The 24,109-nt window shown below is 48.6% G+C and overlaps 2 protein-coding genes across 7 annotated transcripts in view; one reads left to right on the forward strand and one right to left on the reverse strand.

Moving 5' to 3' along the window:
* Positions 1–24,109, forward strand: part of USP2 (ubiquitin specific peptidase 2) — an 82,341-nt gene that overhangs the window by 16,184 nt on the left and 42,048 nt on the right. For all 6 annotated transcript variants that reach the window (XM_079954736.1, XM_079954737.1, XM_079954738.1 and 3 more), the window contains one exon: positions 13,672–14,429. In XM_079954736.1, coding sequence (XP_079810862.1) covers positions 13,672–14,429 — 758 coding nt within the window. The remainder of the gene's footprint in view (positions 1–13,671; positions 14,430–24,109) is intronic.
* NLRX1 (NLR family member X1) overlaps positions 21,666–24,109 on the reverse strand; it is a 307,093-nt gene continuing 304,649 nt past the window's right edge. Inside the window, exon 10 of the transcript XR_013833335.1 lies at positions 21,666–21,787. The gene's annotated coding sequence lies outside the window, so the exon portion shown is untranslated. The remainder of the gene's footprint in view (positions 21,788–24,109) is intronic.

The following is a 24,109-nucleotide window of genomic DNA, read 5'->3' on the forward strand; positions in this document are numbered from 1 at the left end:
TTTATCTCCTTGCATTTTGTGCTTTCGAATTGCTAAATCACACTAAATCAAGATAATGTATCCTAGGCATAGTTGTGCAGTTTTGGCTGCCTGCATAGCTGCTTTCCCAAAAGATTGGGCCTTTTTGAGATTTAGAAAGTAGTGGTGAGATGCACTAGAAAGTGTGAAGGGCTGGTTAAATAACTGAGGTCACCTAATCTCTCTGCAAGTAAATTGGACTGAACTCTCAATAAGTGGGTCACATAGGGGCCATCGTGGAACATAGCAAGTCTGAAGTCATGCATTCAGACCACCTAGGGCTGCATAAACACCACCTCCTCCACCCCAAGAACCCTGGGAACTGTAGGGTCTCGGAACTGTAGCTTTGTGGTTGCTAAACTAAAGTTACAGAATTATAGAGTTGGAAGGGACCCTGAGTGTCATCTAGTCCAACCCCTTTGCAATGCAGGAATCTCAACTAAAGCATCCATGGCCAAAGACCATCCAACCTCTGTTTAAAAACCTTCAAGGATGGAGGGTCCACAACCTCCCAAGGGAGTCTGTTCCACTGTACCATCAGAAAGTTCTTCTTGATGTTCAGCTGGAATCTCCTTTTTTGTAACTTGAAGAATTGGTTCAGGTCCTACCCTTCTGAGCAGGAGGAAACAAGCTTGTTCCATCTTCCATGTGACAGCCCTTTAGATATTTGAAGATGGCTATCATATCTCCTCTCAGTCTCCTCTTTTCCAAGGCTAAACATACTCAACTCCCTCAACCGTTCCTCATAAGGCTTGGTTTCCAGACCTTTCTTCAGGGTTCTTGTGGAGACCATGCTTTTGTAGAATCATAGAACTGTAGAGTTGGAAGGGATGCCAAGGGACATCCAGTCAGCTCCCTGCAATGCAGGAACCACAACTTTAATACGGTCTACCTTGGTTTTCGAATTTAATCTGTTCAAGGAGCCCATTCGACTCCCGGAACAGTTCGAAAACCAAAGCGCGGCTTCCGATTGGCTGCAGGAGCATGACTGGGGTCATAGCTTGGATTTGCCAGAGTGTCAATCCAGGACTTTCTGCAAACAGAACTTGCATGTATCCCTGAGCTCCAGCTCTTCCTTGGGACACCTGTGCGTTTTTATTTTTGAGCAGTGGCTGAGCATCTGCCTTTCTTTTCCATTTATTTATTTATTTATTTATTCATTTGTTTGTTTATTTATTCAACCCTGTAAGAAAGAGCCACAGGGGTGCTTTTCTGGCCACGTGCGGTCATGTGCGTGCATGAACAACCACGCGAAAGAGCTCTGGGCTTTCTCGTTGCACAAAACTAAGCATATGATTTCACTGGAATCACTTAAGATAGTGACGCGCCAGCGTTGAGCTCTGAGGTGTCGGCTGGGCTGCGCGTGCCAAATTCCATCCCACTTAATTATATCCTGCCTTGGCGATTCTCCTGGCAAAACCTGTTCTCATTCTACTGCTAACGATCGGTTAGAGCGTGTTCCACCCCAGAAGCAGCTGCCTTTCAGAGCTAGGAAAGAAGACATGACCCCCAGGGACACAAACGGTAATTTATATCCTTGCAGGCCCTTTTTTTCCCTTGCCAGGGCCAACCTGTTGACTGCAGGCGGGCAGTGGCAGGCGAGGGTGTGGATGTCTGTGTGTGGTTAAGACAAATTTATCTCTTTGAGAGTCGAGCGGGCAATGTTCCAGAGCGAGAGGTCCAAAATGTTGCAGAGGTAAAAGGTCTCAAAGAGACCTTGGATTTTGGCAGGATAGATGTGCTGAGCATTGTTTGGACCCACAAAGGATTTCTGTCCTGTTGGAAGAGCTCCCTCCCTCCTTCCTTTGATGATGGCTGAGGGCACCTGCCTGCATCACTGCAGCACCCACGGGTGGGTTGCATGATGCCGTTTCAGACTTGAGTTGTTCAGTCAAAACTCTGTGCACTGGCAGGGCCGTGCAGTCCTCAGGTGGAGTTGCAGGACTCGAGGTAGCACGAGACTTTTTCAGGTTGGGCCTCTATGGCCAAATGGGGCCTGCTTGGAGTGAACAGTGATTGGTAGCCTGGAGATGACTCTGCAGGATGAAGTGATGGTTGTGTTCTGTGGCATCTGTAGTGTTCTAGCCACGGCATTGCGGTTTGTTCCTGTGGTAGTTTTCCAGTGGCCCACAGAGTTTCTGGAACAATCCAGAACTAACTCCCTTGGCCAAGATCTTGTGTAGATACGCTGCCGTGCTAAAACTCGTTACAAAGCTTCAGCGTGGCAAGTGAACATGGGAATCCAACTTTGATGCACTTGGAGAGGAGATAATTTAGGCCCCATCTGTGTTGCACGTTCAAAGCAGTATCATGCCACTTTACACAGGCAAAGAATCCTGGGAACTGCAGTTTGCCTCGGGTGCTGAGAGTTGTTGGGAGACCCCCTTCTCTCATCGCAGAACTATAGTTCCCAGAGTTCCCTGGGATTGTTCCCTGAGTAAGAGGGATTGACCATTAAAATGCTCCAGGAATTGTAGCTCTGTGAGAATTGAGGACTCCTCTAACAACTCTCAGGGCCCTTAGCAAACTGCAGTCCCCAGGACTTTTAGGGGGAAGCCATGACTGTTTAAAGTGCCACGGTGCTGGTTTAAATGTATAGAGCACATTAGGCCTTAGGTGAGCCTGGGAGGCTGTGGTGCCTTTGCTCCTGATTGCTCTCTGCATGGAGTTTCCCAGGTTGTCTTTCCATTCTGTGGTGTTCCGCATACTTTCACTCAGGTGGCAAGCAACCCACTTAGATATTATTGAAATACTGAGTGGTATATAAATGCTTTAAAATACACACATAAGGTCTAAGAAATTAGAGACAGCAAACAGATTCCCCGTTTTAAGGTGTTTTCAGAAGAGAGGGGCTGTAAAGGAGGAGGAGAATGGGACTTCTGTACCTTCTGTTTAAAGATAGTTGTGTAGAAGAGTGGATTCTGCACAAAAGTGGGGTGGAAAGAGCTGGAAAAGGTTTGTTAAGGGTGCTGAGAGTTGTTAAAATGCCCCTATCCCCCCCCCCTGCCCACAGAGCTACTGTTCCCGGAGTGGTTTAGCAATCAATCCCCCTTCCCATGGAATTCTGGGAGCTGTAGCTCTGTGAGGAGAATAGGGGCATCTTAACAACTCTCGCTATAAAGTTCCCAGGATTCTTTGGGGGAAGCCATGGCTGTTTAAAGGTAGACAAATGCTAAGCAAACCAGTCTCTTAAGCTTAAGCCAAGAAAGAGCATAGCTGTCAACCGCCCCTTATTTGGTGGGAAACTTCCTTATCCCAGTGCCGTGTCCCACTGCTGTCCCTTATTGATGATGTCCCTTAAATTTCCCGGGGGTTTCAAAGGAAGCAGCTCCTCTCCCTCCCTCCCTGGCGGCCAGGGAGGAGGGAGGCTCCAAATGTGTTGCTTGGCTGCGTTGCTCTCCCAATAAGGAGTCTAAGAATGACTGGGGGGTGGAGCTTGCATGCCTTGTGCCGATCAAATCGGCCGTGTTGCCTGGGGACTCACCTTTGCTCAGCGCTTCCTAGCGGAGAGGTGACGGTGGTTTTCCTTGGTGCATCCCCTTTGCCGGGTTGCTGCGCTGTGGGAACCACTGCTTGAGGCTTCTTTTGGCTGCTGGATGGGCTTTCTGCCTTTGACTCGGAGCGGCTCAGAAGTTGAACATACCTGTGCCCGGAAAATCCCTTATTTTGGCTGCTGATCCCTTATTTTTGAGGCTGCTGGTCCCTTATTTTCAAATCTGTAAGTTGACAGCTATGAGAAAGAGTATTCTCTTTAAGATTGAATATCAATATACGTATCAAGATTTTGAGATTAGACCACTGAAGAAGCCCGGAAAACTATCTTGGGAGTGTGCTACCTGCAAACCCCAGTAAAAGGGCCCCATCGGGGGGCGAACAGCGGCCTCTTGATTACTTGGACTGCCAGGGCGAAACAGGTGCAAAACACCAGCACCCTGTCGTCTACAACTTCATTAACATCCATCTACAACTCCACTAGCATCTCTCGGTATTATGAATAGCACCGAACATACCTTTTGGTGGTATCTTCATGAACTTACCTAAAAGACTGAGTTAAGCATTTGAAAAATCTATTGAAACCAGACATTCTAAGTTTATCTTAGGTTGGGTAGTTCTCAAGTCTCTGTGGCTTTGTTTAATGTTTTGTATTTTTCTCAGAAGGTTGATAAAGAATGTATAATTTATTATTCTGTGTATATTAATCGCCAACGTGTTGCATGAGTCGCACTAAAAGGTAAAGGTACCCCTGCCCGTACGGGCCAGTCTTGACAGACTCTGGGGTTGTGCGCCCATCTCACTTAAGAGGCCAGGGGCCAGCGCTGTCCGGAGACACTTCCGGGTCACGTGGCCAGCGTGACATCGCTGCTCTGGCCAGAGCCAGAGCCAGAGCCAGAGCCGCACACGGAAACGCCGTTTACCTTCCCGCTGGTAAGCGGTCCCTATTTATCTACTTGCACCCGGAGGTGCTTTCGAACTGCTAGGTTGGCAGGCGCTGGGACCGAGCAGCGGGAGCGCACCCCGCCGCAGGGATTCGAACCGCCGACCTTTCGATCGGCAAGCCCTAGGCGCTGAGGCTTTAACCCACAGCGCCACCTGCGTCCCACTATGGCTGTTTAAAGAGGCACGAGGCTGCAGGTGAGGCTTAGGTGGGGGCAGAGCCAACAAATCCTAGTTTTGTCCCCATCTTCCTCTCTGCTGCTGAGTTCTGCAAGGGGAAACCCTGAGATTCAGGAGCGAGAGGAGGAAGGTGGCAGGCGGTACCAACCCCTGCATGGGTTGTAAGTAAAGAAGCAGGCAGACTGGGGGTCAGCCAAGGCCAGTTAGTGGGGCACTGCCCCATTTCCTCTAAGGGGCCGGCCTCCACTGCCCAGCAGTACCCTCTGGAAGGGAGTTTGCAAGCCCCCGGAGCACATTTCCCTCGGCCGCCTGTTTCCCTGCTGCCTGGCTCCTGGCCATGGGCAGCCAGCCAAGCCCAGAGTTTACGCTGGGCATCTTGAAAGGCCTTTGAAAAAGAGGGCTGTTTCCCCAGCAACCAGTGACTCTCAGCCCTGCGAGAGCTGTCCAACTCGAAAGTAAAAAAGGAAGGAGAAGTTGGGAGGGAGACACCAACAGGCGGCTAGCCTTGGAGAAAGGCCAGGGCAAACCGTAAGGACACCCCCTCTGGCCACCCCAAAGTTTCCTGCTTCCCCCTGGGGGAGCGGTTGGTGCTTCTGGGCTGAAGGGGTGTAGCAGAATAGCACCTGCCCTTCAAGTTGACTTGACTATTTCCCTCCCCCCCAAAAAAACCCTCTCAGCGCGTCTGTTTGGGACAACGACAGCTTCTTTCTCCTCCTCATTGGAGAGCCAAGCCCCGCTAAGGTACGTAAGACCTGGGAAGTCTTTCTCCTCTGTGCAGCTGCAAGTCTTGGGCCATGGCTCCCACCTGTGGCTCTTAGTGGTGGGATCCCATGAAGCCACCATTTAAAGCCCCGTTTGAGCACTTGCGCACTTGACCCGTTGCGGACGGATGTTTTTATTTTTTGTACACTTGCTGCTTTTATGCCTTTAGCTGCCAAAGGAAAGGGCTCCTGTCTGCTTGGACTTCATTCCCTTCAGCTCAAGAGAGCTTCGGTTGTAACCCTAGAGGCAGCTGCACCGTCAGGGCAAGACTTTGGGGCAGAAGGACAGGACTCCACTGAAAGGAATGAGCAGGAGAGCTCCCCCCAACCCAACCCAACCCCCCCCAAAACTGAGCCAGCCTGGCTTTGCCACGCTTTGAAATGAGTGAAGTAATCAGCATTGGCTGTGTACACAGTGTACATTGAAAGCGCATTACCCCTCTCTCCTAAACAAAAAAAATGAATGCTGGCAACTTAAGTTTTCCCATCACAGAACTACGGTTCCCAGCACTCACTATGGTTCCCGGGGAGTTGAGGGATAGGAATGTGCTATAAGTATGTTTATGGTATGTACATAGCCTATGTTGATTAATTCACTCACGTCAAAGTGTGGAAAGCCAGCTTTGCCATTTATCATCTTAACAAAACCCCTTTGGGTTGTATTCAGCATTTGTCATGTGTGCTCCGTGTAGGCCTATTGAAATTAATGGACATGACTAATTTAAGTCATTTAATTTTAGTAGTTCTACTCTGAGTATGATTAATGTTGAATGCAACTCATTAAGTCCAGGTTCTAAAATTACCTAATTGCACTGCTGCTGCTGAGGTGTTTGTGACGTCTTTTGCAGGGCAGGGTTGAGAGGAGGCTTTTGGTTTCACTTTCTGAATGATGAGGGAAAGGCACTCTGCACATGCTCTGGGATAATTTTGCCTCTTGCAGTTCTTCAGTTAAAAGCCATGTCCCAAACCAAAGCTGAGTCAAATTATTGTTGTTGTTATTATTATTATTGAAATCTGTTAGATCATCTGCCTAAAACCAAGCAGTATTGTGGAAAGTTGTGGGGTTTCGTGCAACCTAAATATCTCCCCACTCTGCCACTTTATTCTGCTGTAGCTTATATCAATTTCTTTTTAAAAAAGAGAAAAGTTTGCAAACACAGCTGTGCTCCTTTGTGCCAAAGCCTTATTCCTAATTTTTAAAAGTTGTGTTTTCTTCCCATTTTACACATGTGAAACTGAGACTGAGCCATATTGTTAATGGATAACTTGTTTTAGTGCAGGGCATGCGTACGCTTTGGGTATTATTTATTTTATTTATTTAAATTTATATACTGCCTTTTATCGAAAAATCTCAGGGCGGATAATCATGCGTGTGAGAAATTTCAGGCATACACAATGCAGACCTGCAGCTCCTTGCAGCACCCCAGCTCGTACGCATGAACACAGCATGAAATACCTGCATCTGCAATTGCTACCACAATAATTTAGACATATGGTAGTTTGCACAATAGTTCCCTCTGTGTAGGTTTTCAACCTTTTTGAGTCCACGGCTCCCTTGACCAACTGCATTCTTTCTGCGACACCCCTGTAGGACTCAGGATCCCAGTTATGTCACCCCTTGCCTGCAGAGCTGGCAGCCTCTCGTCCTTTTTTCAAACACCCTCCCTTCTGGAGTGTTCCCTTAGCCTCCTCTCATCTCTCCTTTGGAGTCCTCTGGGCAGCGACAGCCGCCACCCCGATCTCTGAGCTGCGTCCCCCCTGCCCCAGAGAGAGGTGCCTCTTCACCCTGCCCCACAGAGGCCTGAGCCTTGCCTGTCCATTCCCAACAGCAAGGACTGGCTGGCTGGGCTCCTTCACCTGCTTGCTTGCTTATTCCAAGGCCACTTCAGCTCCTGGCAACCAGCACCCCCTGGCCAGCTCCAGATGCACCATTCACCTGGGGAGCTTATAGCCGGGACTGCTGCAACAAATAGCTTGTCAAGCCTTTGGGAGGCAGAGACAGGAGGGCATCGGAGGAGGGAGGGAAGGAAAGAGGTCCAAAGGCCAGTGTTGCCCGCAGCACCCCTAACCATCATTCAAGGCACCCCAGGGTGCTACTGGAAACCACTGGTGTAGGGAATGGGCTGCAGGTGTTCTTGAAGATACTGGCGGGTGATTGATTTTCCCAAGGCCTCTCAGTGAGCAAGTGCCAGAGTTAGTAATTTGTGCAACAAACAAACGCAGAAAAGGAAACCATAGAAGCAATTTGCCACAAAACAAGAGGTTGATCTAATGATTCATGTGGAAATAGGAGCATTTCATCTGGAAATTACGGGGCACCCTACCAGCCACAGGACCCCAGAGGTGTAGCCGGTCCGGTATTCTCCCTCCTGCACCAATCAAAGCCTTCATTTATTGAGATACCAGCCAGGCTTGCCTCGCCCCTGGGTTGCAACAGCCTATGCCCCTCAAATACCAATCCCCTGCCCGCTTTGCAGGTGAGGTAGGAGGAGAGGCGGGACTTTGACATGAACAGCAGGCCCAGTGGAAAAACAGCTCCTTGGCTAGATCAAAGAAGGCTTTTCCCTTCCCCATTTGCATCAAACTGGAGTTGATCTGTGTGCCTGAATTATTGATGGAGGAGCTGCTTGTGTTGAGCTGAATGGAGTAGAGGGGGCTGGGCTGCTTGCAAAGCTCCTCTAACCCCCACCCCGCAGCTGAAAGGCAAGGCCAGGCTGCGGCAAGCACTTTCCTTGCAGATCCTTTTATATAAAAAAAGGATCAAGTGATGGGGAAGACCTGCTGCCAGTCAGAGCATGGAATACTAGCTAGGCAGACTTAGTGACCTGGCGGTGTAGGAGACGGTGTCTCCCTCTGTTCCAGCAGCCCCACAACCCCACCTTCCAAACACCGCTTCAAGATTTTGAAAAGATTGAGCGGTTTGTCTGTGCTTTTAAATCAAGGTACGGGCACAGATCAAGAACGTGGCACAGAGCTCCTGAACTCGCAGGTGGCGCCACTGCTCGCTCAAGAGCTTTTGCTAAACACGAAGCCAACTTTTCCCGACCCCGAAGCCTTTTTCAGTCTGCAAGTCCGCAGCGAGAACTCTATACCTTTAAAGCACACCTGAGGCACATTCTTTCCCTCAAAGGATTCTGGGAACTGTAGTCTAGCCCTCACAGAGTTACAGTTCACAGCAACCCTTCCCAAACTACAGGGCCCATAATTCTTTGAGCGAGGAAATGTGCTTTGAATGTGCTTTAAAGACATAGCTGTATGCCCTCGCCTGCTCTACCTTCTTCATGACAGCCCTTCAGATATCTTGGTGCTGCTATCGTATCCCCTCTTAATCTTCTCTTCAGATTAAATTTACCCAGCTCTTTATAGGACTTGGGCCACACATCCGAACCATACGTTTAAAGCACTCTTGAATTAAAAAATGCTTGAAATTGAATTTTTTTATTATTTTTTTTTTTAAATGGCAAACTTGGAGCATCTACCCAGAAGCAAATTTACTCACAGCTGGGCCCCATTTGCACTGCACATTTAAAACACTCTTGAACAGTCATGGCTTCCCCCAAATATTTCTGGGAGCTGTAGTTTGTTAAGGGTGCTGAGAGTTGTTAGGAGACTCCCCTAGTACCCCTCACAGACTTACAATTTCCAGAGTGGTTTAGCAATCAATTCTCTTACTAGGGAACTGTGAGAATTGTAGCTCTGTGAGCAGAATAGGCACCTCCTAACAACTCTCAGCACCCTTAACAAACCACATTTCCCAGAATTCTTTGGGAGAAGCCATGACTTTATTATAATAGTGCTTTAAATGTATGGTGAAGATGTGGCCTGGGTATACAGACACATTATTATCGCATTTGCCTTTCTCCTTTTGACGCGTCCCTGCCTGTCAATGTCCATTTTAAAATGTGATGCCCAGAACTGAGCACAAGATGTTCTTGAACTACAACTCCCACCATCCTCTTCCACTGGGCGTGCTAGCTAGGAATGATGGGAGTTGTAGTTCAGTGTCCTCTAGTCACCTTAGCTGGAGAGAGGCAGCCAGGAACAGCCTTTGTGATTCAGACACATCACCAGCAAGTGCAGTTGCGGGGGGAAATACATGCAGAGCAAAATAGCTCTGAATGACTCAGGCAAGTGAGTCTTGGCCACACGCCGACAGGATTAATAAAATCCCATGGAGTCATTAGCCAGTTTGACCTGGGGGGGGGGGGCTGGGAAATAATTGCCCTAAACGTGACAATTGGTCAGGCCACGAGCAGGGCAGTCGTTGAGTCACTCCCCAAAGAAAATGGTAGTGGAGAGCCAGTCCCAACAATCATCCCGCTGGAATGGAGGGATAACATAAGACTTGCTAGTAACTCTAACCTTTATTGTTTGGATTAAATAGAGCAAAGTGGAGTTTGAGATGGTTGAATAAGAGCAAGCACAGCATCCACAATCCCTAACAGAGGGAGATGGCGGCAGCAGTTTGTGCACCAGATACTTCCAAGGTTAGATTACTGCAAAGCGCTCTACGTGGGGCTTCCCTTGTGCTCGACCCACCAGTTCCAACTGCCTGGACCAATGGTCGGGGACGAAGGGAGCTGTGGCCCAAAGATGCTGGCAGGTGCTAGGCTTTGGAAGGGCTGTGATCAGGTTGTCCCGGGTGCCAGGGAGAGTTCAGGTTTCAGCAAGAGGCTGCTGGAACAAGGAAGCAAGAAGAGCAAGTGTAGAGAGCAGAAGTGGAAAACAGGGCTGTCGGAGGCCTGTTATTAGCAGAGCTGGAGATTTAATCTTAGGCAGCACGCTAGGAAAAGCAACAGCCCAGCATTGCGGTTCCTAGAAGCGACACCAGGGGTCGTGCTTCTGCATGAGCAAAGCAGTCTGGTTGGCCCTGGGAGGTAGTGGCAGCAATTGCGCACAACGCAACCTGCACGGCGCACCTCGTGATTGCACATGATGGGTCCAGAGCGGGCAGCTGCAGGTCACCCTGGGCGATGAGGCGCTTGGGAAGAGGCTAAGGCAGGCGGGCATGAGGACTAGGGCTGCCAGGGAAACTTACCTGAAGGCGTCTGCAGGTGTGCTGCAAGTGTAGAGGTTCATGAAAGAACATGTCGTTCCCAGGGAGCTGTGTTTTGGAGGCAGTTCCCTTGGCAAATGGCCACGCTTTTTTTTTTATTTCCTGAGATAGGAAAGGCTGTGCCTTGAATAGCTGGGTGGCAGGCAGAAATCCCACAGGTGAAGCCCCCTGCCATCTTCATGCAGTCATAGTATGTGGCCAGCCTGGCAAAAAAGTGGACTCATCTAGTATCTTATTATCTAATTTCTTTCCGCAGGACCTGTAAAACAGAGTTGTTCCGCCTGGCCTTTGGTTTAGAATCAGTTGGACTCCCTCCCCCTCTTTCTTTATTTTTTCCTTTCTCCTCCTGTGACGAGGCTGCATTTTAATGTTTTAATGTTGTATTTTAATCTTGTTTTTAAGTTATATTTCAATCAACTTGTTTTTATTATTGGTTGTTAGCTGCCCTGAGCCCAGTCTTGGCTGGGGAGGGCGGGGTATAAATAAAAATTATTATTATTATTATTATTATTATTATTATTATTATTATCTACACCGGTGGTTTTTTTAGACGTGGGTTCTCGGGTGTTGCTGGATTACAAAACCCATCATCTCCAGCCAGCTTTGCTAACGGTGTGGGATGTTGGGAGTTATAGTCCAACAACATTTGGGCGCCCAGGGTTGAAGAACACTGGTCTACACCGGCTGGCAGGGGCTCTCCAGAATTTCAGATGGGGGACATTCCCAAACCCATCTGGAGATGTCATTAGGGACTGAATTCTGCAAGCTGTACTTTTTCCCTGTTGAGGTTTCTAAGGGATGGGAGAATTCCTCGTAGAATTGCCCCACTAATTCAGCTGTGTTAAAGGCACAACAGTGCCAGTGTGGCGTAATGGTTAGAGTGTTGGACTACGACCTGGGAGTGCTGGGTTCGAATCTCCACTCAGCCATGAAGCCCACTGGGTGACCATCTCTTAGTCTAACCTACCTCACAGGGTTGTTGTGGGAAGGAAATGGGGAGGAGGAAAACCATATACACCACCTTGAGATCCTTGGAAGATAAAGATTGTACACACAGAGAGAGAGCACTCTGAAGATCTGGGCCAGACAACTCTGTATTATCTGAGATAGAGCACAGAACTACAGTTCCCAGCACCCTTAACAAACTACAGCACCCAGGATTCTTTGAGGGGAAGTCATTTGATTTAAATGTTCATTGGATGTGCTTTAAATGTATGTGTGCAGTGCTTGCTGCTGCTGCTGCTTTTTTTAAGAAAAAAAGGTGCCGCTACTATGTGCCCTTGGGTATCACCCTGTAAAAAAAAAAAACACTGATGGTGTTGATCTGCCAGAAATTCTAGTTTAAAAGAGAGCTCCTCCGTGATACGATCGTATTGCTGTTCTGTTGCAAAGATAGTCTTGGTCAGAAGAGGGCGCCGGTGGCCTTTATGTATGGCTGCAGGGTTTGCAAATGTAAACACACCTTGGCAAAGGAATCAAGGGTTGAGTTTCTGTTTATGCCACCTGCTGTTCCTGTTTTGGAGCTGGCTCCTTGGTGTTCTGACTCTGCAACACCTGCCTTCGGGGCTGGTTGATTCTCACCCACTGCCCCGTTTGATGTCATTTTAGTTTCCCACGGGCACCTATGTGGTTGCATTTTTTGAATCTGTACACACACACACACACACAGCATTACTAATTCCTTAAAAAAAATTACAGTGGTACCTCGGGTTATATACGCTTCAGGTTACATACGCTTCAGGTTACAGACTCCGCTAACCCAGAAATAGTACCTCGGGTTAAAAACTTTGCTTCAGGATGAGAACAGAAAGCGTGCTCTGGCTGCGCGGCAGCAGCGGGAGGCCCCATTAACTAAAGTGGTGCTTCAGGTTCAGAGCAGTTTCAGGTTAAGAACGGACCTCCAGAACAAATTAAGAACTTAACCTGAGGTACCACTTTGTTTAATTTATTAACAATATTAGAATGAGTTAAAAGAAAATGAAAGAAAAAGATAGAGGAAAACAATGATAACAACATGACAGTGGAATATACCAGTAATTAAGATTAAAGAACTATATACAGTGGTACCTCAGGTTACAGACGCTTCGGGTTACAGACTCCGCTAACCCAGGTTAAGAACTCGGGTTAAGAACTTTGCTTCAGGATGAGAACAGAAATCATGTGGCGGCAGTGGGAGGCCCCATTAGCTAACGTGGTGCTTCAGGTTAAGAACAGTTTCAGGTTAAGAACAGACCCGAGGTATCATTGTAAAACATATGAGAAGAAGAACCCGAGGTATCACTGTAAAACATATGTAGATGGATGAATTTATTGTTTCCCTCAAATATACACTGATTCATGGGTCACTATGGTTTCAGTAAATGTGTTGCAAATATCATTAAATTTATCCATACATAATCTTCGTCTGGAAACGATCCGTTCAAGGGTTGCAAGAGTTGCCATGTCATCTATCCATTGATCAAAAGCAGTCGTATTTTTGTCCTTCCAATGTATCAATATCAATCTTTTGTAGGTGTAAGGGCACGTTGGCCAATAATCAATCTCCATATATTAGGTACTGTATATAATTAAAGATAATGTTATCTTCTGACATTCCCCCGTAATATGTGAAAACAACAGCTCAAGTTCCTCAAAACACATTTCAAACCAGCATTAAAGCACAATTTGTCCTGACAGCAGTGCAGTGGCCAACATCTTCTGCACCTTATTTTTCAAAAAAGCATGTCTCATGAAGGTCTTAGCCTGTCAGTGGAAGGATATTATTATTATTTATTGAATTTATATACCGCCCTATACCCGGAGGGCAAAGAGGGAGCCAGTCTAGCATTTCTTGGGAGGGACTTCCATGATCTGGGAGCAGCCGCAGAAAAGGCTCTCTCATGTCACACCAACCATGTTTCTGGTGTTGATGGGACCGAGAGAAGGCGATCAGTGTAAATGAAAACATGAGACTTACGGTTTTGTTACATGTGATTTTATTTTGGAGTTGCCTGTTTATTTTGGAGTTGTTTGTTGTAAAGAAGGTATATTATGTGAATAAAATAATAAAGGATTGGGGGGGGGGGAGAGAGAGAGAGAAGGCGTTCACCTGAGGATCTTCAAACCTGGGCAGGTTCATATAGGGAGAGAGACGCTCTTTCAGGAAACCTGGGCCCAACCCTGATAATAGTAGTGGGCCATCCTTAGCTTAACGGCTGCCATCGTGTCCCCCTTTTTTTCCAGCCAATGCCACCAGCGCCGCCCCCAGTGCCCCATCCCGCAGGATGTCCCAGCTGTCTTCCACCTTGAAACGCTATGTCGACGCTCCCCGCTACTCGGACACCTCGTCGTACAGCAAGGCCTCCACCAGCTATGGGAACTATTCTTCCTACTCCTCCAACCTATCCTCCTCCTACCCGGACAAGGAGAAGATCGGCCTCAAGCCCACCGCGCCCTCCAGCTACCTCCGGACATCGGGCACCACCACGTCCTCCTCCTCCTTGACCTACGACAGGCGGCTGCTCCAACGCCCGGACTCCAGCACCAGGCTCAGCCCCAGTTATGGACGGATCCCGGTGAGAACCCCGGGCAGCGGGGGGCTGAGCGGAGGGGCCCCCAGCTACTCCTATGGCAACAGCCCTTCCACCAGCTACGGCGCCACGCTGGGCCGCAAGAAATCCAGTAGCCACTCGGACCTGGCGCGAGACATCACCTCCATGCACCTGTCGGACTCCTACCGTGCCGACCCGCCCCCTGCCCGTGCCTCGTACATCGCCCGCAGCCGCCAGGACCTGTGCCCGCTGCAGGGGTACTACCAGTCGGATTACGTCAAGGACTACCTGGAGTCCAGCAGGCGCAAAGGGGGGCGGTCCCCAGGCTCCGGCCTCCACGGCTCCACCCCGGAGGTCATCACGCCCACCCTGCGCCCCACCAGCTGCTCCTCGACTCAACCATGGGAGCGGACAGACAGTCGGACGGACATCTTGGCCAAGGAGGCCCAGGTAGGGCTCTGCTCTGGCTTCAGGGATGGAAGTGGGGCAGGAGGACTTGCATTGTGGTGCCGGGGAAAAGGGAGTTGGCGTTTTTGCTGCGTGTGTCGCAGGGCACAGCCCCAGCCAGAACAAGGCCTGCGAAAGGGGTTAGTTAGGAAGATGGGAAGCGGCCTCGTTCTGAGCCAGGCCATTGGTCCTTTTTAGCTCAGTGCAGTCGTACCTTGGTTCTCGAACATAATCCGTTCCGGAAGTCCGTCCGACTCCCGAAAATGTTCAAAAACCAAGGCACAGTTTCCAATTGGCTGCAGGAGCTTCCTGCACTCAATCGAAAGCCGCGTCGGACGTTTGGCTTCTGAAAAACATTTGCAAACCGGAACACCCACTTCCGGGTTTGCGGCGTTTGGGAGCCAAAACGTTCAAGTCACAAGGCATTTGAGAACCAAGGTACGACTGTATTTTGTCTGCATGGGGGGGACAGGGACGTATTGTCCACACTTCTGCTCACCCTGTGCCTAGAAAGCGCGGGTCTGAGCAGTTTTCCACGGTGCTTTCTAGGCACGGGTTTGAGCAATTTTGCCTTCCCCTGCCTTTCTCATCTGGCAAACCTTCTCTTTAGTGCTAAATGAGAACTGTGCGGGTTAATTCTGTGCCCAGAACAGCTGCCTACCAGCTTCATCTGGTATGCTGGCTGAGACCCTGCCTGCCTGCCCACTGTCTCACCAGGGTGGCAAACGCTCCGGTTATCTATCCCGCTTGGACTACTGCAGTGTGCTCTGCATGGGTCTACCTTTGAAAGTGACTCAGAAACTTAATCCAGAATGTGGCTGCCAGACTAGTGACTGGGAGTGTCCACTAGGACCATATAACACCGGTCCTAAAGGATCTTCACTGGCTCCCAGTACATTTCCAAGCACAATTCAAAGTGCTGGTGCCGAGCTTTAAAACCTTAAGCTGCTTCAGCCCAGATAACTGAGGGAGCATCTGCACCCCCATCATTCAGCCTGGACAGTGAGATCAAGCTCCAAGGACCATCTGGAAGTTCACTACCTGGGAGAAATTACAGGGAACCAGGTAGTGGGCCTTCTCAGTAGTAGTGCCCGCCTTGTGTAACACTCTCCCATCAGATGTCAAAGAGATAAACAATTATATGTCCTTCCGTAGATATCTGAAGGCAGGAAGTTTTTAATGTCTGGTGTAGTGTGCGTTTTTTTGTATTCTGTTGGAAGCCTCACAGAGCAGTTGGGGCAACCCAGTCAGATGGGCCGCGTATAAGTAATAAATTATTATTATTATTATTATTATTATTATTATTATTATTATTACTATTATTAACAGCAATCCACTTAAAACCCAGCTGCTGTTTGTTCTGATTCTGCACTAGAGATTGGGTTCCCAGGGGAAAGCTTGCAGAGAAATGGATGTGTGGATTAGCCCTGGGTGGCTGGGGGGTCTCTGGGATTTCAGTCAGGGGACATTCTCAGCTCTGCCTGGAGATGCCACAGATTGAGGTTGGGCCCCTCTTCCTGCACAGCAGATGATCTACGACTGAGCTACAGCCTTTCTCCAATAGGGAAACCTCCAGTTTGAAAAATGCATGTACCACCAGGGCTTAAAGAGCACAAATAGCCATTTAATTGATCCACTGGTAAGATATTTCATTAAAAACAAACTTAAAAACCTCCTTTTCAGTAGGCTAAAAAGATGCCCTGATTCATCAAGCTGTGGGCTTTAAAATAATTACTATTCTACAGCTCCTCTTCAAACTGCAGGTGGCTAGTGACATCTTAGAAGAAGCATTCCCTCCGGGGTGAGAATGCTGCTCCCAAGGCAGATGTGTGGGAACTACAACTCCCATCAGCCCCTGCTGGCATGGCCAGCAGCCAGGGATGATGGGAGCTGTAGTTTAGCAACCTCTGGAGGGCAGAAGGCTTCCCCACACCTGTTCTAAAGGCATCCTCTAGCCCTTAAGGTGTAGTTATTGGACTCCAGCTCTCGTTATTCCTGATTGATGGCTGTGCTGACTGGGGCTGGTGGGAGTTGGGAGCCCAGCAATCTCCAGAGGGCACTGGGTTGGGGAAAGCTGTTAACTCTCGGAACTTAAGGACATCCCCAAGAAGCTGAATGTTGGAAGGTTCAGGACAGGCAAAAGCAAGTGACTTCTTCACGCAGCACATAGCTAAACCTAGACGGCTTTAAAAGAGGATGAGACGAATTCATGGAGAAGAGGGTTATCGATGGCTAGTAGCCATGATGACTATGCTCTGCCTTTGCAGTCGGAGGCAGTAATGTTTCTGAACGCCAGTTGTTGGAAAACACAGGAGAGGGAGAGGACTCTTGTGTTCAGGTTCTGTTCGAGGGCTTCGCAAAGACAACTCTGGCTGATCGCTGTGAAAAAAGGATGCTGCACTGGATCGGCCCCTGGCCTGATCCAGCAGGACTTTTCTTAAGTTCATAAGTTGATGGCGCTTTACTGTGGCACAGCAGATTCAATCAATCGCCTAAGGTTCCTTTAATCTGGTGCCCCATCCTTCAGTGTTGCTCTTCCAAATTCAGCACCAGTTTGCTCCGTTTTGCAGGCTTAAGTTTGCTTTAACGGTTGCTGGATTTGCTTTGCTTTTCGGGCACAGAAGTTGCCCCGTGGCTTCAGCGAGTAAACACACCAAGCAGGAGTTTTTGTCAAGTGGAGGAGATCTGGTTCTTTTTGTTTGCTTTCCTTTCCAGGCTGTCTGTGTGTGGAATAACAGGTTTCGCTGGCTTAGCATACTGTGTGATATTTTTCTGCAGGGAAGGGATGGAGGTTAGTTCCAGGTACCCACAGCCCTGTTCCCCTACTTCAGAATTATTGCTGGGGAGGGGGGGGCATGCAGGTTTTGGTCATTTTGAAACTCACTCAGAGCACTAGGTAAATCTTGGCTTATGTTCAGCTCTGGGTCCATGTTGGCCCCAACTTCCCATGCGCTTCTGGGTCTTTTCTGCACCTGGGAGGCCGCCGGGAAATGTGGTCATGTCACGGCGACCTGATTTTGTCATGCAAGGGTCAGGTCAAACGTGGCCAAACTTGAGTCACTTGTTCCCACAACCAGCCTTTGCCCCAGGCTCTCTGTGTTCCTATATCAGGAATACCTGAGCAGCCGCAGTGCAAAATATTTCTGCAAAGAGCAGTGTCGGTCACCGATGTGCCCTCATGTTTAGGGATGCAGGGCCAAGGAGAAACCAACAACTGTCTGGAGCGAATGGAAAGTTCTGCTGGGCATGGATTTAACTCTCTCTGGTTTCTCCTCTCAAAACGGCAGGCTTAAGCAAAGGCTGTTCAGGTTTGGTTCTTGTAATGCATCATATAATGTGCATTGGCCAGAATGTTCATTTGCATGACAAATGCCTTTCCTTCACACTTCTTGTTCACGTTGACAGGCAGGACTTTCTCAGAAGTCACGGGAGGTGGGTTCCAAGTCGTGCTAGAAACTCAGATATATAAGCTAGGCACCAAATGGCTCCTTAAAAAGAGGGTTACAGCCACCAGAACGGAAAACGTAGTTGCTATTTTGGAGGCAGACGGCTCAAAAGTCATTTTTTTTCAATACAATGGTACCTCGGGTTAAGTACTTAATTCATTCCTGAGGTCCATTCTTAACATGAAACTGTTCTTAACCTGAAGCACCACTTTAGCTAATGGGGCCTCCCGCTGCTGCCGCGCCGCCGGAGCACGATTTCTGTTCTTACTCTGAATCAAAGTTCTTAACCTGAAGCACTATTTCTGGGTTAGCGGTGTCTGTAACCTGAAGCGTATGTAACCTGAAGCGTATGTAACCCGAGGTACCACTGTATGAAATTTTGGTTCCTGAAATTCATTCTGATTGTGCAGATAAAATGTAATAGGTAGAATTCTACAGGATGTGCTGCTGGTGCGTGCAAAAAAAAAAAAGCCGAGATCCATCCTAGGATCCCCAGACATGCACCTACAGATGGTGGAGATGTCAGACGCCATCCTGGCAGCCGGGCATCTTCACCCGGTCGCAAGTGGCCGATAGCCAGATGCAAAATGCAGCTGACAAATTTCAAACGCTGGTTCCAAGGTAAAACAAGCTTCCCGTGTGAGGATGGAGAACCTGTGGCTCTTGCTGGGTTACAGCTGCCATCTTGCTGGTTGTGGCTGCTGGGAGCAAATGAAACATAGGAATCTGCTGCGAGATAATCTCGTTCAGCATGGTTTGGATTACTATGACTTGGTGTGATTCTCCAGACTTTAAGACAGGCTGTCTTCCTTCTTTACTGGAGGTGCCATCGGGGATTGAACTAGGAGCCTGCACTGGCATTCCTGCCGAACACGCAGACTACTCTCTGTTGCAGGAATATTAAAGTGCAGTTTTTATTTTATTTATTGGATTTGTATACCGACCTATACCCAGAGGTCTCAGGGCAGTTGACAGAAAAGATCACAATATATAAAATCAAAACAAGAACAAGAACCCAGCAACAACCCCTCCCCACCAAAAAAGAGCCACATTTTAAAAGGGTATAGGATGTCCATCAGGTCAACCAAAGGCCTGATTAAAAACGAAAGTTTTTGCCTGGCGCCTAAAAGTGTATAATGAAGGCACAAGTCGAACTTCCCTGAGGAGAGCATTCCACAGACAGAGAGCCACCTCAGAGTATTATTTTGCCTCATTCCTCCTATCCTACAGTGACTTGCACCATGAAAGCTAAATACAGTGGTACCTCAGGTTAAGTACTTAATTCGTTCCGGACGTCTGTTCTTAACCTGAAACTGTTCTTAACCTGAAGCACCACTTTAGCTAATGGGGCCTTCTGCTGCCACCGCGCTGCCAAAGCCTGATTTCTGTTCTTATCCTGAAGCAAAGTTCTTAACCTGAAGCACTATTTCTGGGTTAGTGGAGTCTGTAGCCTGAAGCATATATAACCTGAAGTGTATGTAACCCGAGGTACCACTGTACTGACCTATACCCAGAGGCCTCAGGGCAGTTCACAGAAAAGATCACAATATATAAAATCGAAACAAGAACAATAACCCAATAACAACTCCCCCCCCCTCCTCAAAAAGAGCCACATTTTAAAAGAGTATAGGATGTCCATCAGGTCAAAGGCCTGGTTAAAAAGGAACGTTTTTGCCTGGTGCCTAAAGGTGTATAATGAAGGCGCCAGGTGAACTTCCCTGGGGAGAGCATGCCACAGACGGAGAGTATTATTTTGCTTCATTCCTCCTATCCTACAGTGACTTGCACCGTGAAAGCTAAATAAACGTATCTGAGTGTATCGCACAACACATGCAAACATGAATTCTGGAGCACAATACTCCCAAGGTAGCTAAGTGCAACGAGATACTACAGCGCATGATGATATTGACATAGTTACCGCGGTTAGTTATTAACTATAAATGGATAATACATCAGTTACACCTAGGAGGGCAGGTTCTGGGGGTCGCTCCGTTTGTCCCATCTAATGTGCCGTGTGTGAGAGCTTCCTAAAAGCAGAGAGAAAGGTGAGGTGTCCTGCCTAAGAAACACATCCTGGGGCACAAGCTCTACGCATGGAGCCCTGCCTCAGATTAGACCCCTCAATGCAAAGGTTCTCAGGCCTTCTTGCCCTTGGGACTGAGTCTCCTAGGGAGGACAACTTCCTCCCAGTCCTGGCAGCAAACAGGTGATCTGGCAGCAGAGCTCAGAGCCTGTGTAATTAAGTCTCCCTGTCAACCTCTCCCTCCCTGCCTGGCACTAGTCCCCTGAGTTTATGTAACAGGTATAATTGTTTAATGCTCGCTTCAGAACACACACAAACTCTTGCTATGTCAATAGGCCCCCGTGGAGCAGATTAGAGAAGGTTTGGGGTGGGGCCCGCCTGCAGGTGCTCCCCAGAGTGTGTCACGGACCGAGACAGCTGTCTCAGCACATGGAGGTGTGTGTGCACATGTGTATATGCACACAGGCGCCTCAAGGGCGTGCTTCCCCGGTCCTTCCTCTGCGCATGATAGAGCAATGTGCAATTAGTTCGCCTTTAGGGATGCGACGTGCGCGGGATGTTTGGCGCATGAGCTCACACCCGCAGCACACTGTCAGAGCGCTTTTGTGTCGCATTTAAATATTCGTGGCTTCCCACTGAGTCCACAGCCAGCGCTCAGCAGAGGACCCCAAATAGTGACGCCATAAGGTTCCCAATTTATTTCCCCGTCCGTAAGTCTATAAAGTCCTTGTCCTTGGATTGGTGTCAGGGATCCCTTTGAAGCAGACCCTCACCAGTTTCAGGCCCACATTTTCAGTTTTGAATGGCATTCCCCAGTCGTGCGAGAGTGATGGCTGAGGGTGCTGCTGAGCATGCACAGAGTGCATTCCTTTCTTGCCTAAGTAACTGCAACTGGTCTCCACGTGTTTAAGACTGGAGGGCAGGACTTCCATATCGTGCTTTCGAGAGCCTCTCATGTGCTCACCCCCTTTCACAAATAAATATTATTGATAGGGAAGGATGATTGAGAAAAATGAGGGGGTCATTTAATCATCATCATCATCATCATCATAAATCAGTGGAACAGTGCAGCTAATCTAAGTACAGTGGTACCTTGGGTTATGAACTTAATTCGTTCCGTAGGTCCGTTCTTAACCTGAAACTGCTCTTTAACCTGAGGTACCACTTTAGCTAATGGGGCCTGCCACGCCGCCGCCACACAATTTCTGTTCTCATCCTGGGGCAAAGTTCTTAACCCGAGGTACTAATTCCGGGTTAGTGGAGTCTGTAAGCAAAACCTCCACAAAGAATGTTGTTTCTGTGGTTTGGAATCTCCATGGAGAGATTTAAAAACACATTTCCTAAGCTTGTTTCCTGGTTACGTTTCCAAGTGAAGTAAGACGAGCAAAAGCATTTCGTCGAAGCCTTCATCCTTCTATTTGTGCGATGCAGTTTTGTGTGCGAAAACAAAGCCCCTAAATAATGTTGCTTTCTATGGTTTGTAATCTCTGTGGACAGAGACAGTCTGTCAGAGTAATACTTGCGGAAGGGCATAGCAGCGCATGCCCTTTTTGTGAGCTTTTCAGGGGCATCAGATTGGTCACTGTGGAAAGCAGGATGTTGGGCAAAGATGGATCTTTGCTGCCAACCCTGGCAGATTCAGAGGAGTTTGGATTTGGATTTGATATCCCGCTTTATCACTATCCTAAGGAGTCTCAAAGCGGCTAACAATCTCCTTTCCCTTCCTCCCCCACAACAAACACTCTGTGAGGTGAGCGGGGCTGAGAGACTTCAAAGAAGTGTGACTGGCCCAAGGTCACCCAGCAGCTGCATGTGGAGGAGCAGGGAATCGAACCCGGTTCACCAGATTACGAGTCCACTACTCTTAACCACTACACCACACTGGCTCAGAGCTAAGGAGGCACAGCGGTGATGCCCAGATTGGCGTTGGAAAGATGGCTTGGGGCAGTGCTATTTTTCTAGAAAAACCAGGTACTGGAACTCACCCTTGTTCTCTTATAATGGCAGTGGTGCCCACCTGAGAGGGGCCAGAACTGAGTTCTGGTGAGTTCCAGCTGGAAAAAAACACACCATGGCTTGGGAACAGAAAGAGGTTTCTGCTCCTCCTCCTCCTCCATCACCACTGCTTTTGTGATTCAGGATTCAGCTGTGTTTGACTAGCACCCAAAGCTGGCAGCTTAGAGGAAGAAGGAGGATCCTGGCTGGGTGGAAGCAGGAAGAGTCGGCTGCAAGAGCTCGCTTGCCACGGCTGGCACGCTGGTACATTCAGTGCTCCTCCGCCACCAACTGTTTGTGAACACAGCAGAGATGACATAACCAGGGATGGGCAATGCCAAGGATGCCAGATCCAGCTGGCGTGCCACTCACTGGGAGCAACAAAGGTGCCCTTCCAGTCTTGCAGCACTTGCTTTTGTCCCTCCTCCCTTGTTCCTGTCTCCACAGAGTGGCTGAAGGTTGCCATTCTAAAAGGTAGCATAGACACTCATGGGGGTGAGGGGATGCCTGCTTCATCGTAAGACAAACCAGAGTTTGCCCTCCAAAACCTGTTTTCTCCAGTGTTGAGGTTATCATACCGAGTCAGTAGGTATATTTCTGAGCACGTGCAGAGTGCCACTCCCTCGCCGCTGGGCAGCAACCGGCTGCCACTTATTTGGGGTGAAGGGTATGTAAGTGAGAGGGCATAACCAGGACCCGAGTGTGTGCTGTGGTTCTGCGCAGACACAGAAACTGGCATCAAGTAATTAAGAAAACCTCAGTGTTGTAAAAAGCAACTTTCTGGTCCTCAAGATGGAAAATGCACGCTTGGAACTGTGTGGGCCAGGCTAGGTGCAATCTCAGAAGCTCTTCAGTGCCGTCGGTTTTGGTGGGGAAAGCCACTCAGGACATGCTCAGGGGCTCCGTTGCGATGCAGGTGGATGCAAGGTATACAGAAATGTCTTGAGAGCTAAGCCCGGGGGAACTATTTGTTCAGAGTAAGCCCTTCAGTAGACAGCGTTGCAAGGAGGGCTTGTTTGTTTGCTTGGCTGTCGCCGGTCACTTCCATAACTCAGGGAAGTTTTCCATGTTTGCAGTAAACTCAGCTAGACTAGAAACGGGTGGCAGAGAGCACTTAACATTCTGGGAGACGCCTGCTTTGCAAAGGTTCACGTGCCCTTGCATGCATGCATGGCCTTCTTGAACTCTCTCACACCACAGCCGGTAACTTTCCACTTCAGCCTGAGCAAAGCAGGTGGGCAGGTGGGCTGCATGGCGATTTACTGCTGGTTAGACCCAGCGCTTCACGGCTGGGCACACTGAGTTGGTGGATTCCAGAGGTACGATGGCAGAGTGGACTGTACCACTTCATGGTAGAACTGGCAGGCCAGCGGAGGGTACCATTTTTTCAGTCCACCCTCATTTAAAACAAACACAGGTCCCTGCCAACAGAAAACTAGCAGAACAGGGAATGAACTGAACATCCCCCTAATACATTAGTGTGAGTAGTAGTTGTTTTCTAACTTGCAATCACTTTGTTTTTAAGTGAGAAAGGAATTTCCTCCTCTGCTCCCATTCCATGCACACAGTCTGAAGTGGTACAGTTCTTTTTTTCCCCATTTTAAGGCTCCACTACTTTGGTGCACAGATTGGGTAAAATGAATGAGGTAGAATAACATTGTTTATGCTAATTAATCACGTAAACGTTTATGCTAATTAATCACGTTTCGCCACAGCAGACCGTGAGACGAATAACGTAGCTTTAGTTTGGTAGGTGAACTTGTGTCGCATGCGACAAAGGCAGGGCAGAACAGGGAGCGATACTTAGAATTATAGAATCGTGAAGGTGGAAGGGGAACCCCAAGAGACAATGTAGTCCAACCCCCTGCTATGCAGGAATCTTCTTCCATTGTTAGTACTGCATGGGAAGAGATTGCAGCACTTCTCAAGCAATGTGTATCTGAAGCCTTGAGCTTGTAGCCTCTAGTCCAGAAGCAGCCATTGCTCCTGGTTCGGGTGGCCGCTCTATTTCTGCCAACTTAAAACGCCTATCTGCCCATATCCCAATCTGCAGCCATGCCCCTCCCCGCCTTTGAAGATGCAGGTATGAAGTAATAGCAAAGGTGAAAGTACCTCTGAGCATGTGCAGAGTGCCTTTCCTCTCACTACTGGGGGGAAATGCAACCTGGCCTCTGTCACATAAAATTAAGGAGCAGGTGGTCTTTCCAGGGACTGGTGTC

This window comes from Podarcis cretensis (assembly GCF_951804945.1).
Source record: "Podarcis cretensis genome assembly, chromosome: 15".
NCBI lineage: Eukaryota > Metazoa > Chordata > Lepidosauria > Squamata > Lacertidae > Podarcis > Podarcis cretensis.